Source organism: Saccopteryx bilineata, chromosome 2, assembly GCF_036850765.1.
Source record: "Saccopteryx bilineata isolate mSacBil1 chromosome 2, mSacBil1_pri_phased_curated, whole genome shotgun sequence".
NCBI lineage: Eukaryota > Metazoa > Chordata > Mammalia > Chiroptera > Emballonuridae > Saccopteryx > Saccopteryx bilineata.
This window is the reverse complement of record NC_089491.1, coordinates 280012173-280026262: the sequence shown is the minus strand read 5'-3', so window position 1 is coordinate 280026262 and position 14090 is coordinate 280012173. Positions and strand designations below refer to the sequence as shown.

Below are 14090 nucleotides of genomic sequence, written 5' to 3'. Positions count from 1 at the left end.
GAGCTCCCCTCTAATGGTCAGAGGGCTGTACCTGTGGTACTGCCCACCAGGCACACAGCCTCCAGGGCTCCAGGCTTTAGGAGGGAGAGGACCTGCTCCTGGAAGGACACTGAGAGAAAATGTATGCTAATTAACACTGGTTATGCAAAGCATTGAAATTCTGCATTGATTTGCATATTTCCCACCACCTGTTTTGGGGACTGCAGCAAGGCTAATTAGCATAGAGGCTCTGATTAATTCTGCCCGTCAGTGAGAGATAATTACAGTGCAGGACTGTAAACACTCACTCTGCAGCTACAGCCTGTTTGCCAACATCTCTCTAAGGGATGAAAGTTTACTATGGCAACCAGGGCAATTTTCCACCTCCCCTCCCCTAGAAAGGAAGGTCACATCATCTCCTTTTCTGCTCCTGCCCTGTTTCCACGCTACTGGGCCCATTTCCACTGGGATTCGTGGAACCCTCACCCCAAGGTCTGCAATCATCAGCACTGCACCCAGTCTTGCAGAAAAGTGCACCCCCTGCTGACTGTTTAGTTACATAACACTCTAGTGAAGGAAGCAGCAGGTCAACTGACATGGTAAGAGTCATGCCTACGACTTTAACCCGGCACGATCTGCCACATGGTTCAAAGAAGCAACATAGCCCAATTTAAGTTCTGTTTTAAAGTGTGAGTGTCTGGAGTTCATCAGTATCTATATGCGGGTTTCATTACAATCCTTAGAATCATAACATGTTGGAGTAGAGAGGGAACCTGGCAGTCCTCCAAACCACCCACTCAAACGCAGGTGACAACACACGCGCTCCAGCTTATTCGGTGGTTCCAACCCCCCATCCGCAGACCGGTGCCGGTACGCCAGAAATTTCGTGCCCCACAAAAGAGTTAACCGCCCTGATATTGATCTGATGGCTGAAAGCCACTGGGTTAACGGACTTGAAAAAGGTCACGCAGCTAGCTAGTGCAGGCTAAGAACTCAAGCCTGAGACCCGTCTCTCAGCCCTGGGCCAGTCCCTCCCACAACAACAGTGAGTAAGAAGACACTAGGACACAGAGGGCACCTCAGGCATTATTGGTCTGTGAGGGATGTGTCGCAGCTGTGGAACCCAGAAACATTTGCCTGGAGACCGTGGAAGGAGACTTTTCTTGCTCACTTTGGTCATTCACAGCAGCCTAATGTAAAATTCACCTTCTTCCATGGCAATGATTTGAGAATCAGTAAGAAAAAAAGGTAATACTCCTAAGTACTCCTATTATAAAACTGTTGCATGCTCATTACATAAAATGGAAAAATATGGGGAAAATAGAAACTGCCCCCAGGCCCATGCCCCAGCTTACCTGTACATTTAAAGACTGAGCAGCAGCCTGTAAACTCGTTCCAGCGAGCTGGACCTGCAAGGAGCAGCAGGGGGTTAGGGACTGACACTGCTGACACTGTCATTAGAGCCATCATCAATGAAGACCTCAGGAGCCTCTACTGAGGGTACCACTGAGCTAGAACTGAGCAGACAAAGAGGTTCTCTTCTGGGGCTAAGCTGGGTGGACACGCTCGCAGGCCCACCATCGCCCACGAGAAAACATGCTCCCACTATACCACGGAGGATGTCCCCACACTGAGTTTGTGTCATCGGGATGCCGCACTTGTGTCTGGCACTCCTTGCATCGCATTCTGCTTGTATTCATAGATCCTTAGATTCTAAAAACTTAATCCACCTCCCACATTGTGTTAAAGATTGAATAAGAGCAAGTTACTCTATTTGGTTGGAATCCTCGCTCTGACTTCCATGTGGGAGGGGACAGAGTGCCCCCATACAGGGCATGGGGGGTAAATCATCGGAGATGTATGCACATTTTTCAGTGACTATTTCCTGTTTGAAAAACACACTAAAAAATGGTTTTCAGACCTCAGAAAGCAAAGCTCATGATATTTTTATAATGATAAACTATCAGAATTACCTGCCCATTCTAATTTAAAAATCTCCATGTATATGGCCAGAGTAAAAATCCTGCATGTATACAAAGCTGCATAATCGACATTAGTTGTCATAACTCAGAACTCCTGGCTGGAATGAAGACTCTGTCCTATAGACCACACAGGGAAGTGTGTCATAACATTTGATACTTGCATTTCATTCATTCAGGAAGTTCCCACAACAGTTATGTTAAAATAAGGACCATCCTTGAGCACCATGATGGTAATAACTGATTCAGGCAAATGTCCTCGCCAGGTGCGCTAACTAATGAGTGCAATGTGAGGAGCAGCATGAGGCTCCCACGTTCTCAGTGGTCCCCCAGAGATACTTTTTTTGTGTGTGTATTTTTCTGAAGCTGGAAATGGGGATAGACAGACTCCCGCATGTGCCCGACCGGGATCCACCCAGCACGCCCACCAGGGGGCGATGCTCTGCCCCTCCGGGGCGTCGCTCTGTCGTTACCAGAGCCACTCTAGCGCCTGGGGCAGAGGCCAAGGAGCCAACCCCAGCGCCCGGGCCATCTTTGCTCCAATGGAGCCTTGCTGCAGGAGGGGAAGAGAGAGAGAAGGAGAGGGGGAGGGGTGGAGAAGCAGATGGGCGCTTCTCCTGTGTGCCCTGGCTGGGAATCGAACCCGGGTCCCCCGCACGCCAGGCCGACGCTCTACCACTGAGCCAACCGGCCAGGGCCCAGAGCTACTTATTAATGACTAGGGGAAAACAGTCATTTGTTTTGGGGAGCTCGGAAGACAAGTGATCACAGCTGGAGCACCTGCGATGGCACATGTGCCCTGTGTGACGCACCGAGGAGAACACGGCACTGCTTATGTTGTGTTCCTATCAAGAGAAACCTGAGCTATCTGTGACCAAACTCGAACTGAGCAACACTTTACAAAATAACTGGTTTGTGCTCTTCAAATACGGCAGTGTCCTGAAAACGGAGAAAGACATGAGTCAGGATGGATGAGGGAAGCCTCAGCCGGAAGGCGGAGCTGGCACGGCTGAGACGGCAGGGGACCCTGAGAGCTGATTGAACACAGGTGGAGGAAAGTGGGTCAGGAATGAGTCCAGGGTTCAGACCAGGATGAGTGGAGAGTGGCCACGTGTAAACAGGAGGGCATGAGTCAGTTCTGGATATGTCGCAGAGCAGCGGGACCTCCTTAGGTTAAACACTGCTGTCGGTGTGGGGTTCAGTGTAGAGCTCAGAGCTGAAATGTTAATGGACTGCTACCTCCTGTACCCCCAAACAAATGCACAGATACACAGAACAGACTGCTGGTTACCGGGGGGGAGGGGTCAACAATGCTGGAAGAGGGTAAGTAGGCTTCTGGGTGATCACCTGGCATACAGATGTTAAGTTACAATGGTGTACACCTGAAAATTATATTATACTAGTTTTACCCTAGTTAAAGGAAAAACCCTTAAAGTCCCATTAGTAGGTTAAAACCCTAAAGAAATAGAAGTAAAAACAAAAACAAGACATAAAAAATCGAGAGATTTATAAAGAACACACTTTAGATACAGCATAACCAGGGAGGACTATCCGACGAGGTAATGTATTAAGACCAGAGCCAGGGCAGAGAGTTCCAGGTACAAAGACCGAAAGGAGACCAGCCTCGAACTCTTTCTGACCCATGATACAGTCCGTATCTGCATTCAGCTGTCCTGTCCATTCACTCATCTTCATTCCAGAACAACTCCTTGGCCTACCTGTGTCGCTCATGATATGGACACTTCTGTAGAGCAGGGACCAGCTGTTTTACAGAAGGCCCCTTGACTTGGGTGTGTTTGATTCTGTCCTCGTGACTGTTTCTGTCAGGAATACGACAGAAGGCACGTGGCATCAGCATGTCTGTGACCGCCATGGTCAATCTCATCAACTGACAGGTGTCTTAGATCTGCCCCCTGCACAGGCAGCTTCTGTCTTCCTTGGGATTAGTGGGTGATATGTGAAAGGACACTTTAAGGCTTGTCAATATCCTGTTCCTCAATAAATGTTTTACCCAGAAACAACATAACTAAAGTAAAACCACATAGAAACAGCAAGCAAAGGCTCTGACCACCTTGCCCAAGTTAAAAGGGTTTGAAACTGACTTAGAGGAGGAAGAGGAGCCCCAAGGTCAGAGCCCGACAAGGCAGGTCCCAGGCAGTGGCGGCCATGCCATTTCGGGTGACGCTGTAATTTACTATCTTCAGAGAACTGCAGACGCACATGCACAGGAACAGTAACCCAGTTATTAGATACATTCCACTAGAAACAAAAGTGTTACGTGTCAATAGCTATACAGTCAACTAAACTATAGGACTGCAGACCAGCCATTCAGAATGACATGATTCAAGGTGGTCAGCACCAGGCTTCATTGACTTAAGAGTGCTACCCCTGAGGGCGCGGCCCAGGCCCAGCCCCACGCCTCCACCCTTCACTGTCACTCGTGCTTGCGCATATCATCCTACCTGGTGGAGATGTCCGAAGAAAGCCTGGGCCTGGGCTGTTGAGATTGCCCCTCCAACAGGCACAGGCGGCTTCTGAAAGTCCAGGCCGTTCGTCTGCGTGCCTAGGAAGCAAGCAAAAGAACGTAACTATGAAAACACAAACTGAGCAGATCAAGCACCAGACTTCAGTTACCGACGTGTATCAGGCATCTGTCTTGTGCAAGTCCTTCCAAGGAGAAGAGCTGCAAAGGAAAGAGGCAACGCAATGGAAGGACTTCTCCTCTGGAGGCAGGACTGGAGGACAAGTTCACGAGTACAGAGAAAGCTTAAGAAACAAATGACAATGTAAGTAATAAACTGCGATCTAAGATAGCACTGGAGAATTCAGAAGTGGAGGTGGTAACTGGAAAACAGGCCAGACAAGCACAAGACATCCAGTGCTCTAAGAGAGAGACTGCTGCCTCTCACTGCAGTACAAAGGGGCAGAGACGGGGCCTCCATGGAGGCAGCGGGGTCCCCCGTCTCGCCCTTCTCGATACAGGGTTCAGATGGAAGAAATTCACTGGTGACTCTGACATGAGCAGACATACTTACTCTTAATTGAAATGCCCTCACAGTGACACCCCGATGGCAAAGGCAGCCATTTACCAGGTAATCAGAATAATTTTGCTAATTCCTTCAATCCCAGAGTACAGATTGATTCCTGTAACTAATCAGCAAGGACGCTGCAATAATTAAAATTTTGTCGATGTCATGTCCGTGTTTTTATGCTGTGATCTGATGTTACAATAGGACTAACTCATGGAAAGACATACCACACTATTACCCAGAAATATCTTCTAAAGCAGTGGTCCCCAACCTTTTTTGCGCCACGGACCAGTTTAATGTCAGAAAATATTTTCACAGACCGACCTTTAGGGTGGGACTAATAAAAGTATCACGTGACTGAGACAAGTGTCAAGAGTAAGACTTGGACAGATGTAACAGAGGGAATCTGGTCCTTTTTAAAAAATAAAACATCGTTCAGACTTAAATATAAATAAAACGAAAATAATGTAAGTTATTTATTCTTTCTCTGCAGACTGGTACCAAATGGCCCACGGACTGGTAGCAGTCTGTCGCCCGGGGGTTGGGGACCACTGTTCTAAAGTATATAATAGATTGTTTTCAAATGACCATACCCAGCCATTAATTAGAAATAATCAGAATACTTTACACTGAATATAATAGACTACGGAACTTGCGAGAATGACCGAGACCCAGGAGTGGGGTACGCCCCTCCATTTCCCACCATAGGACCCCTGCACCTCACACGGGCACACAGCACAGCAGCTGGGGGTGCAAGCTAGAACCGCAGTTGTATTTCTAAAAGGTGGAACTTCTGCCACTATATATCTTAATTTCTAGCAAATGCAACACTTTTCCTTGAGATAATTATGATATAAAAGAAGTATATATGTATATATTTCACCTCCTTAAAAATCTCACAATGATTATTCTTGTATGGTTTTTGGGTAAAGTTTCCCGTATAGGAAACTACAGCACTACTTACACATATGCAGTAAATGGATTAAAAAGGGTACCTGCCTGTGTCATATAGTAATGAACTGGTGTGAAATAAAATCTATCGTGATTGGTGTCACTGCCAGAAGCCACACTACCGAGGTGTCACTATCTTAAAGTTACACACTTTGTCACCCACGGCTGTCTCTATCTCCATGCAGGAAATCATTACGTGGGTAAAGATTTTAAGATTGTGCAGCATTAGCCTGACCAGGCGGTGGCGCAGTGGATTAGAGTGTCAGACTGGGATGCGGAGGACCCAGGTTCGAGACCCTGAGGTCACCAGCTTGAGCGCGGGCTCATCTGGTTTGAGCAAAGCTCACCAGCTTGGACCCAAGGTCACTGGCTTGAGCAAGGGGTTACTCGGTCTGCTGGAGGCCCGCGGTCAAGGCACATATGAGAAAGCAATCAATGAACAACTAAGGTGTCGCCACGAAAAACTAATAATTGATGCTTCTCATCTCTCTCCGTTCCTGTCTGTCTGTCCCTATCTATCCCTCTCTCTGACTCTCTCTCTCTGTCCCTGTAAAGAAAAATAAATAAATAAATAAAAATTAAAATTAAAAAAAGGCTCTAAAAAAGAGATTGTGCAGCATTAGAGAAACATGCTCAAGACATATTAAACAAATCAAGAAGGCTTCAGGAAGGTAAGACTCTGGAAAGCAGAGATAAGCATGAGAGATAAGCACGTCACCAACCAAGGATGCCTTCCAAGATCAAGTGGTCTGTTCTCGTGGAGACCATGAAAACGCTACACACTGGTTCCACATTCAAGTTCCCAGAAAAATGATACCAAGCCCCTGATAAATCACAAAGCCCTAAGGACACCAGACTGACTGACCTCTGGCATCCTGGTATAGACCAGCTATAGTGGCCACCAGGGAGCACTACTTAGGGCCCCGGATCTGCCTCTGGAGGGCATGGCATGAAGGCGTAGTACCACAGCTAGTCAGGCAGAAGGCACACGCTTAGCCAACAACATAGGCAGACAGAGAGTAAGATGCAGAGGCAGATCTTGTACAAGGTGACAAGGCCCCACCAGGAGGACAGGGTGGGGCAGAGCAGACATGACACGGAAATCCTTCTTGTAAAACAGAAAGCCCCACAGTGGGCTGAAAGGAGGGGGAGGCACATACACACACCCCCTTATCAAACCTGACTATGCAGATAAGCTAGGAGACGGGGATGTGGGAGCCCACACCAAACATGTGCCTGGACAAATGGGACCATCTAAATAAAAATCCAGGAAACTGACAGGTTAGGGGAGAAGGTGAATTGTGCAAGAAGGAAGGTTAACATTGATCTAGACAGTTCAGAAACCTTGACAAAACATGATGGAAAAAATGATCCAGTGGGCACTTACAAATATCAGAGGCCAGAGCTAAAGCTTCTACAAGGTTGTCACTAGGTGAGCATCATACAAGCTCCTCATCTTATTGAAGAAATGGAGATGAAAGACTCTTAAGTAGATTGCTCAAGACGTCATAGCTAGTTTGTGAAAGAGCCAAGACATGTTATGGGTTCCCTGATTCTGTGTCACTCACAGAGAAGTGACAGCTAAAACCAGGAGAGTACAAATGTCTGTAGATTAAGAATGGCTATGGAGAAAAGAAGGCTGAAGACAAGCGGGCACCATTAGGAGATGTCAAGTCACAGAAAGCCAGGGAGGAGAAGCCCCCTCAGACCAGCGTGTCTCAGGAGCCACGAAGGGAAGCTGCAGGAGGGGTTAATACAGCCGGTGAACAGAAGAGAGAAAGATGTGTTAAGCAAGGAAGTAATCCCAAGAGACAAGCAGAAAGGTGATAATAAACTGAAGGCCAAAAAGTAGGGAAATAGCAATTAGTAAAAACATATACGGGGTAGGCAAAAGTAGGCTTACAGTTGTAATACAAATAAATACAATGATAAGTAATAACAAGAATTATCTCTGTTTCATGTACTCACAACCGTAAATCTACTTTTGCTCATCCTATAATAGAAACACCAACTTGGTTCTTTCAAAAGAATCATATAACCTACAAAATTCGGTTAGGCTGTAACAAGAAAGTAAGATGGAACAAGTGATTCAAGGCTAACAAAAAGGGTATCACTCACTAATGCCATGGATACAAAGAGAGGACATGCTAGGAGCTAACAAAACTCATGGCAAGAGCATGAATCTTAGATGTGCATAACTCTAGAAGGCAGAATGCATCAAGACTGATTCAAGAAAAGAAAACCTGAAGAGGACATAGCATTTGCAGAAATTAGATTAATAAGTAAAAATACCCCCCCCCCCCCCAGTGAAAAGCCTAGGAAATGTTCTTCTGTTTGCTCAAAAAAATCTTAAGGAAAAGTAATTCCAATCTTATACAACCTTTCCAGAGTTGGGAGAAGAGGGAACACTCCCTAATTCATTTTATGAGGCCAGTAAAACCTTGATACCAAAATCTGACAAAAGCCAGTATAAGAAAGAAAAAAACCACACACAAGCCAGTTTTACTCATAAATATGTCTAAATAATAATAACAAAAATAATCTAGCAAGATAAATATTATGACTAAGATGAACTTATTCCAGGAATGCAAAGTTGGTTTGGAGTTTTAAAAAAATCAATTGATATGATTTACCACATTAATTAAATGGGGAAAAATCATTTCATCATCTCAGATAAAATTCAATAACCACTTACGATTACACTTCTAGACACAGGAAGGGAAAGCAACCCCTCAGCGGGATAAGACATGACAAGCACATCCTTTAGGACTGAGGACAGGAGAAGGGCGCCAGCGACTGACTGCAGGCTCAGCCAGCAGGACAAGGCAGGGAAATGCAGGACTTGGAAAAAAGAAACCAAACTTTCTTCTCAGATAACTTGATTATATGTGTATACAGAGTATCCTAAGGAATCTGATAATCTTTTATTAGAATGAGACGGTTTAAAAGGTTACAGCACACAGAATCTATATATTTAAAATCTAGCAAACTGTAGCAAGTCCTGTCAGCAAAAAAATATAAAATTTTATTTAAAAATAATAAAGAAGACATAAATAAATGTTCATTTATTGGAAGACTCAACATTGTAAAGATGTCAGTTCTCCCCAAACTGATCCATGGTTTCAAAAATAATTTCAGGTCAAACAAGTTATTTCACCTAAACAACTTACTTTCTTTCTCCTTTCCTCTTCCTCAGGTTAGAAGGTGTATCACTGACGGGCTGATTTAAAACGTAAATAGAAGGGCAAAGGGCCAACATGCTCTCTAAAAAGAACTAAGTAGAGAGACGTGCACTCTCCAGACAGGAGGTTGTCACAGAGCAGCAACAACCAGGGCAGCATGGTGCCAGTGCAGGGCAAACAGACCAGACTAGAGCCAGGCACAATCCACACACATCTCAGGACACGTGACACATGACAAGGAGGTCCTGCAGATCAGTGAGGAAACAGCGGCGTTTTCCATAAATGGATAACCAGACATCCATTTGGGGGGAAAATGAAATTGGATCAATTCACACCATACTAGGAAAAAACAAAATATGAGGAAGACAAAAGGCGAGAAATAGAAACTTACAGGATATCAAATTTTAGCCATCTTTTCAGGATCTAGCTATATTTAATAGAAACCACAGTACGTTCAAAAGGGGGAAATCTCTTGCTAAAGTGCAGTGGCCTCCGACTCTTTTGTTAAAAGTATGGAATAGATTTGTTACTGGGGTCTCACACCAGCAAACAGGTAAACCCGAGTGGAGAAGCTGGCTGCAGAGCCCTGGGCCTTCCGGAACCCTGGAAGATGTCCGTCAGTACTGCTTCTACAGAGGACCAGATGATGTCTCCTGAATGGAGGCTTGTGCTCTGAACACACACGAGGGCAAGGTGCTTCTGAGGCTCCTTTGCTTTCCATGACATTTAGCACCACCCACTAATTAAACTAGACACTTACAGTGTGTGTGATCCCCGTAAGAATCCGTGGCACAGGAGTAACATAAATAACAGCTAAAAAATGTTCAAGGAAAACTTAGCTTCTGTTCAGCGAGCGTGTGTGTGTGCGTGCGTGCACACACATGTGGTGGGTTCAAGTGAGCCATCACGAAACAGAAGTCTGGGAGAGTGGAGATCCAGAAAGAGAACTCCTGAAAAGTTCCATGCTCCTACAAAGCAGGAAGTACACTCCAAATCGATGCTGTGAGCCCATCAGGATGGGTGAGCACTGCCATCTTCTCACAACCCCATTGCTGCTCTACCACATCCCTTGTGTTCTCAGTGATGCTCGCAGGGGCATGCTTTCACGCTGTGGCTACCCTGGAGATGACCATGCCATCAGGGACGCATGATATGAGTCCCATGAACGGTTAGTGTTTGTTGAGTTGAGTCTATACGGATGCAAGGTACTATTAAAACAGATTTTTATTAACTTTATTCTCAACTGCAGAGAAATGAATGTTGTGTGTCCTACCTACCAGCTATCGTGACCAAGTCTTTTTCAAATAATTTAACCTTTACAACATATAGTTAATAAACATATTAATTTATAATGTCACATAAAGGAAATACTTTGAGGACCAAGAAGAGCTGAAAGTCCTTACTCTAAAATTCTAACATCATGTAAACGTTTTTGTGGGGGAAAATACTTTTTTGCCAAACATTTACTCTGCCTGGCCTTCTCCTGCCCTTCACATCTCTATCCACAGCAATTTCCTTCCCTACCCCTCACCTAAGGGCCCCCAGAACCCCTGTCAGATCCCCGGGTCCTGTGTTCTGACCTCTGCAGGCCCTGACTACCCTCATAGGAGGGCTTCCCTCTGCGCTCTGGGGCTGCCCTTTCCTATCTACTTCAGCGCTGTCCAAAGGAAATTTCTGCGATGATGTTACATTGTATGCATGTGCTAACCATATGGAAGCCACTAACCAACCATAGGTGCTGCTGAGCACCAGCAGTGTGGCTAGTGGGCTGACATGCAGCCTCTACTGGACAGCGCGGGCACTGCAGGCTCCTGCGACCCGGCAACAGCGGGAAGAGCTCTGTCCTTGGTCCTTACCCCACCCCTCCCCCTCCCCGCAATCTTGTCTCTAGGGAAGACTCCCACCGCTTCTGAACGCCCCAATTTCCTTCCTCAGGAACACATCTCTGCCTTCAATTGGTCACGTCTTCACCTGCAAATACCACAGAGCGCCCAAACGCACTTCCAGAACCAAATGTATCACTGCATGTCCAGTTTCCTCCTCTTTCGGGCCGCCCCAACATCCAGCCTGGGCCAGAGACGAACACGGGGTTCGTGTGGCATCAATTCCTCTCCTCCTCTCTGCTCCCCTCAGTCACCGCCCCCCACGCTCATGACATCTGCTCCTGGCTCCCCCTGCCACACTCTGAGCCAGGACGCAGCACAGTGAGCCCAACACACAGGTTCGGTGAGCCCAGTATTCTCACGTCAAGAAAGAGGTAAAGTACAACATGGCTGGAAAAGTCTCAGACTTGTTTTAAAAAATCACAAAAAAGGTGACATGACTAGAAACTAAGCTGCCCTCTAAAGAAGAAAAGGGAAAATTATAGACAATCTCATACTTTGTATGAAGTGGCCTTTAAGAAACAAATCCTCTTCTTAGTGTCTCAAATTTCTATTGATAACAAATAAAAATGAAATGGACACCACCTTAAAAATTCTAAATTTGTGGTTGGGTTATCTCTTGTCAACTGAAAGGATCAATTGCTTTCTCATTCATTTAATAAAAGTATAATCTTAATTCAAATGTTACTTAGTATTTTCATAGGTTTAATAATTGCAGCTCCCCAACCGGAACATCTTTTAAAAATCCTGCATGTACCAACGAGCAGGGTCAGGCATGTTCCCTATTGTGTGGTGTTCAGACCCTTAGAGGCCACCATCCATAGCGGACACCTACCAGCGCCCCAGGAACAGAGTAACATATCATCGTCCCCGTGCCCCTGGGGCCCTCTGCAGGAGCACCTGGACCCACCACAATGGAATTTCACTCTGAGGAACTCCAAGAGCACTTGGTATTTGTATTTCATCCCTCAGGCTTGTGAAAGCAAAAAAGAATACAACTCACACAGTAAAATGTGCAATAAACTTAAAATAGTAATCATAATAGAAGCAACAGAGCATTAGAAAGGGTCCTTATATAAATATAAGTTCAAAGAGAGAACAGCCCTTCTGCATCTGAAACCATGATTGCTCTACTGCTTTGCTGAAACTTTCTGTAAGGTCTGCTCCTCAGTGAATTTCTGAGGCTTCTCCTGGAAACAATGGAATTCCATCTGGAAATGTTTTCCACAACTAGTGCTGAGTCAAGACATCAGGATCAGGATGCTTCAGTTCCTAGGAAGAACAGCAGGACTGCTCCCTGGTCTTTCGGGACCCTTCCTATCACCTTAAAGACTATGACATGTGACCATGGTGCTGATAAACCTCACACAACACATCACTGGTGGCTAGAACTCCTCATAATAGTGCTCGTTAGAATGTATGTCATATGTATATATTAGGTTGCGGCGTTAATAAATTTATTTGTCCTTTTCAGTTGTCAGAAAGATACTGATATTATCCTAGGGGGAAAAATCATTTTAATGAAAAATCAAGTGAACAAGGATAGGATAGGAGAGTCTCACTCTATCCTAATTCAGGTGAAAAAAGACATTTAATTTACTACAAGCTCATGAACCAACAGGTGAATCAGTTGCTTTCAAATAAGTTTTACTATTTTAAAACAATTAAATATTACCAGAAAAAATAACGTTTATATTTAAACTTTTTTCTCTGTGTGATAGAGACAGAGACAGAGAGAGGGACAGATAGGGACAGACAGACAAGAAGGGAGAGAAATGAGAAGCATCAGTTCTTTGTTGTAGCACCTTAGTTGTTCATTGACCACTTTTTTGACAGGGGTGTGGGGCTACAGCTGAGCGAGTGACCCCTTGCTCAAGCCAGTGACCTTGGGCTTCAAGCCAGTGACCATGGGGCCATGTCCATGATCCCAAGCTTAAGCCAGAGACCTCGGGGTTTTGAACCTGAGTTCTCTGCATCCCAGGTCGACGCTCTATCCACTGCACCACCACCTGGTCAGGCTGTATTTAAACTTTTAAATTTAATGTCATTTTAACCTTCAACAACAACAACAACAACAAGCCAATGGTAATGTTGCCGACTACACTGAAGTCTGAGGAGCTGGGATCGGCTCTTCCTGAGGGATGCCCTGCAAATGCGGCCAGATCTAGAAGCCACATGACCTGGTAGAAAGCTCTAAAGGAGCAGGAGGGCACTGGGTGTATTCCTTCCTGCCACCTTAGCTTTACCATTCCCTCATGCTGAACACATGCTATCTCCCACCATCCTGACAAATCCTACCAGCCTCCAAGGGCCATGTTAGTCCCCCATCTCCAAAGCCACCCCTCAAGCCCCAGCTGCAAACAGCTTCCCCCTATACTGAACTCTCATGGACTCATGCATACTTAGAAATCTTTTGGTACATTTTTATATATGTGCTCCCCATAAGATAAAGTTCTTGAAAACAAATTTAATATTTTATTCCACTTCAGTGATTCTACTGAGCATAGGACAGCACCTTACACACCGGAGACACAACATAGCTCAAAGGGTAAGAGAAGGCTCTGCCCCCTTCATAGATCTGTGCGACTTCCCTTAAGTGACTAATCATCTAAGCCTCAGTTTTCTGATCTACAAAAACAAAAGAACAGCACTTCACATGGTTGTTATAAGGATTAAATCATAATCTACCCAATACATTTACACATCTAGTAAATAGTTAATAAGAAACAGCCACTATTATGTGTAATAATATAGATTATTCCTTTATAAATGGAGAAGACTTAAAATAGGATAATAGCTCCCAGAAGAGCTTTCATTTGAAAGAGAAGGAAAATCATGTTAGTCTGTGCCACTCTTAAGGATAGATTCAAAAGACTACAGATAACAGCACTCTCCAACAGAAGAGGCTGTATCCGAGGCTACTGTTCCCTCTCGGCCAACAAGCCCAGGCACAGGGTAGATGACCATTTGTCAGGAGTTCTGATGAAAGAAATCTGACCTTTGATTAAAAGTGAACAAGGCTGTAAAATATGTCTAGTATTTCTTTACATGAAAAAAACAACTTCGGGGGCCTAGCCCATTGGCTCA

At 45.1% G+C, this 14090-nt stretch overlaps 1 protein-coding gene across 5 annotated transcripts in view; it reads right to left on the bottom strand.

Annotated features, from left to right (window-relative positions):
• POU2F1 (POU class 2 homeobox 1) overlaps positions 1-14090 on the bottom strand; it is a 114830-nt gene that overhangs the window by 26233 nt on the left and 74507 nt on the right. For all 5 annotated transcript variants that reach the window (XM_066261050.1, XM_066261055.1, XM_066261052.1 and 2 more), the window contains 2 exons: positions 4421-4521; positions 1335-1388 (listed from right to left, as the gene is read on the bottom strand). In XM_066261050.1, the coding sequence (XP_066117147.1) occupies positions 1335-1388; positions 4421-4521 (155 nt within the window). The remainder of the gene's footprint in view (positions 1-1334; positions 1389-4420; positions 4522-14090) is intronic.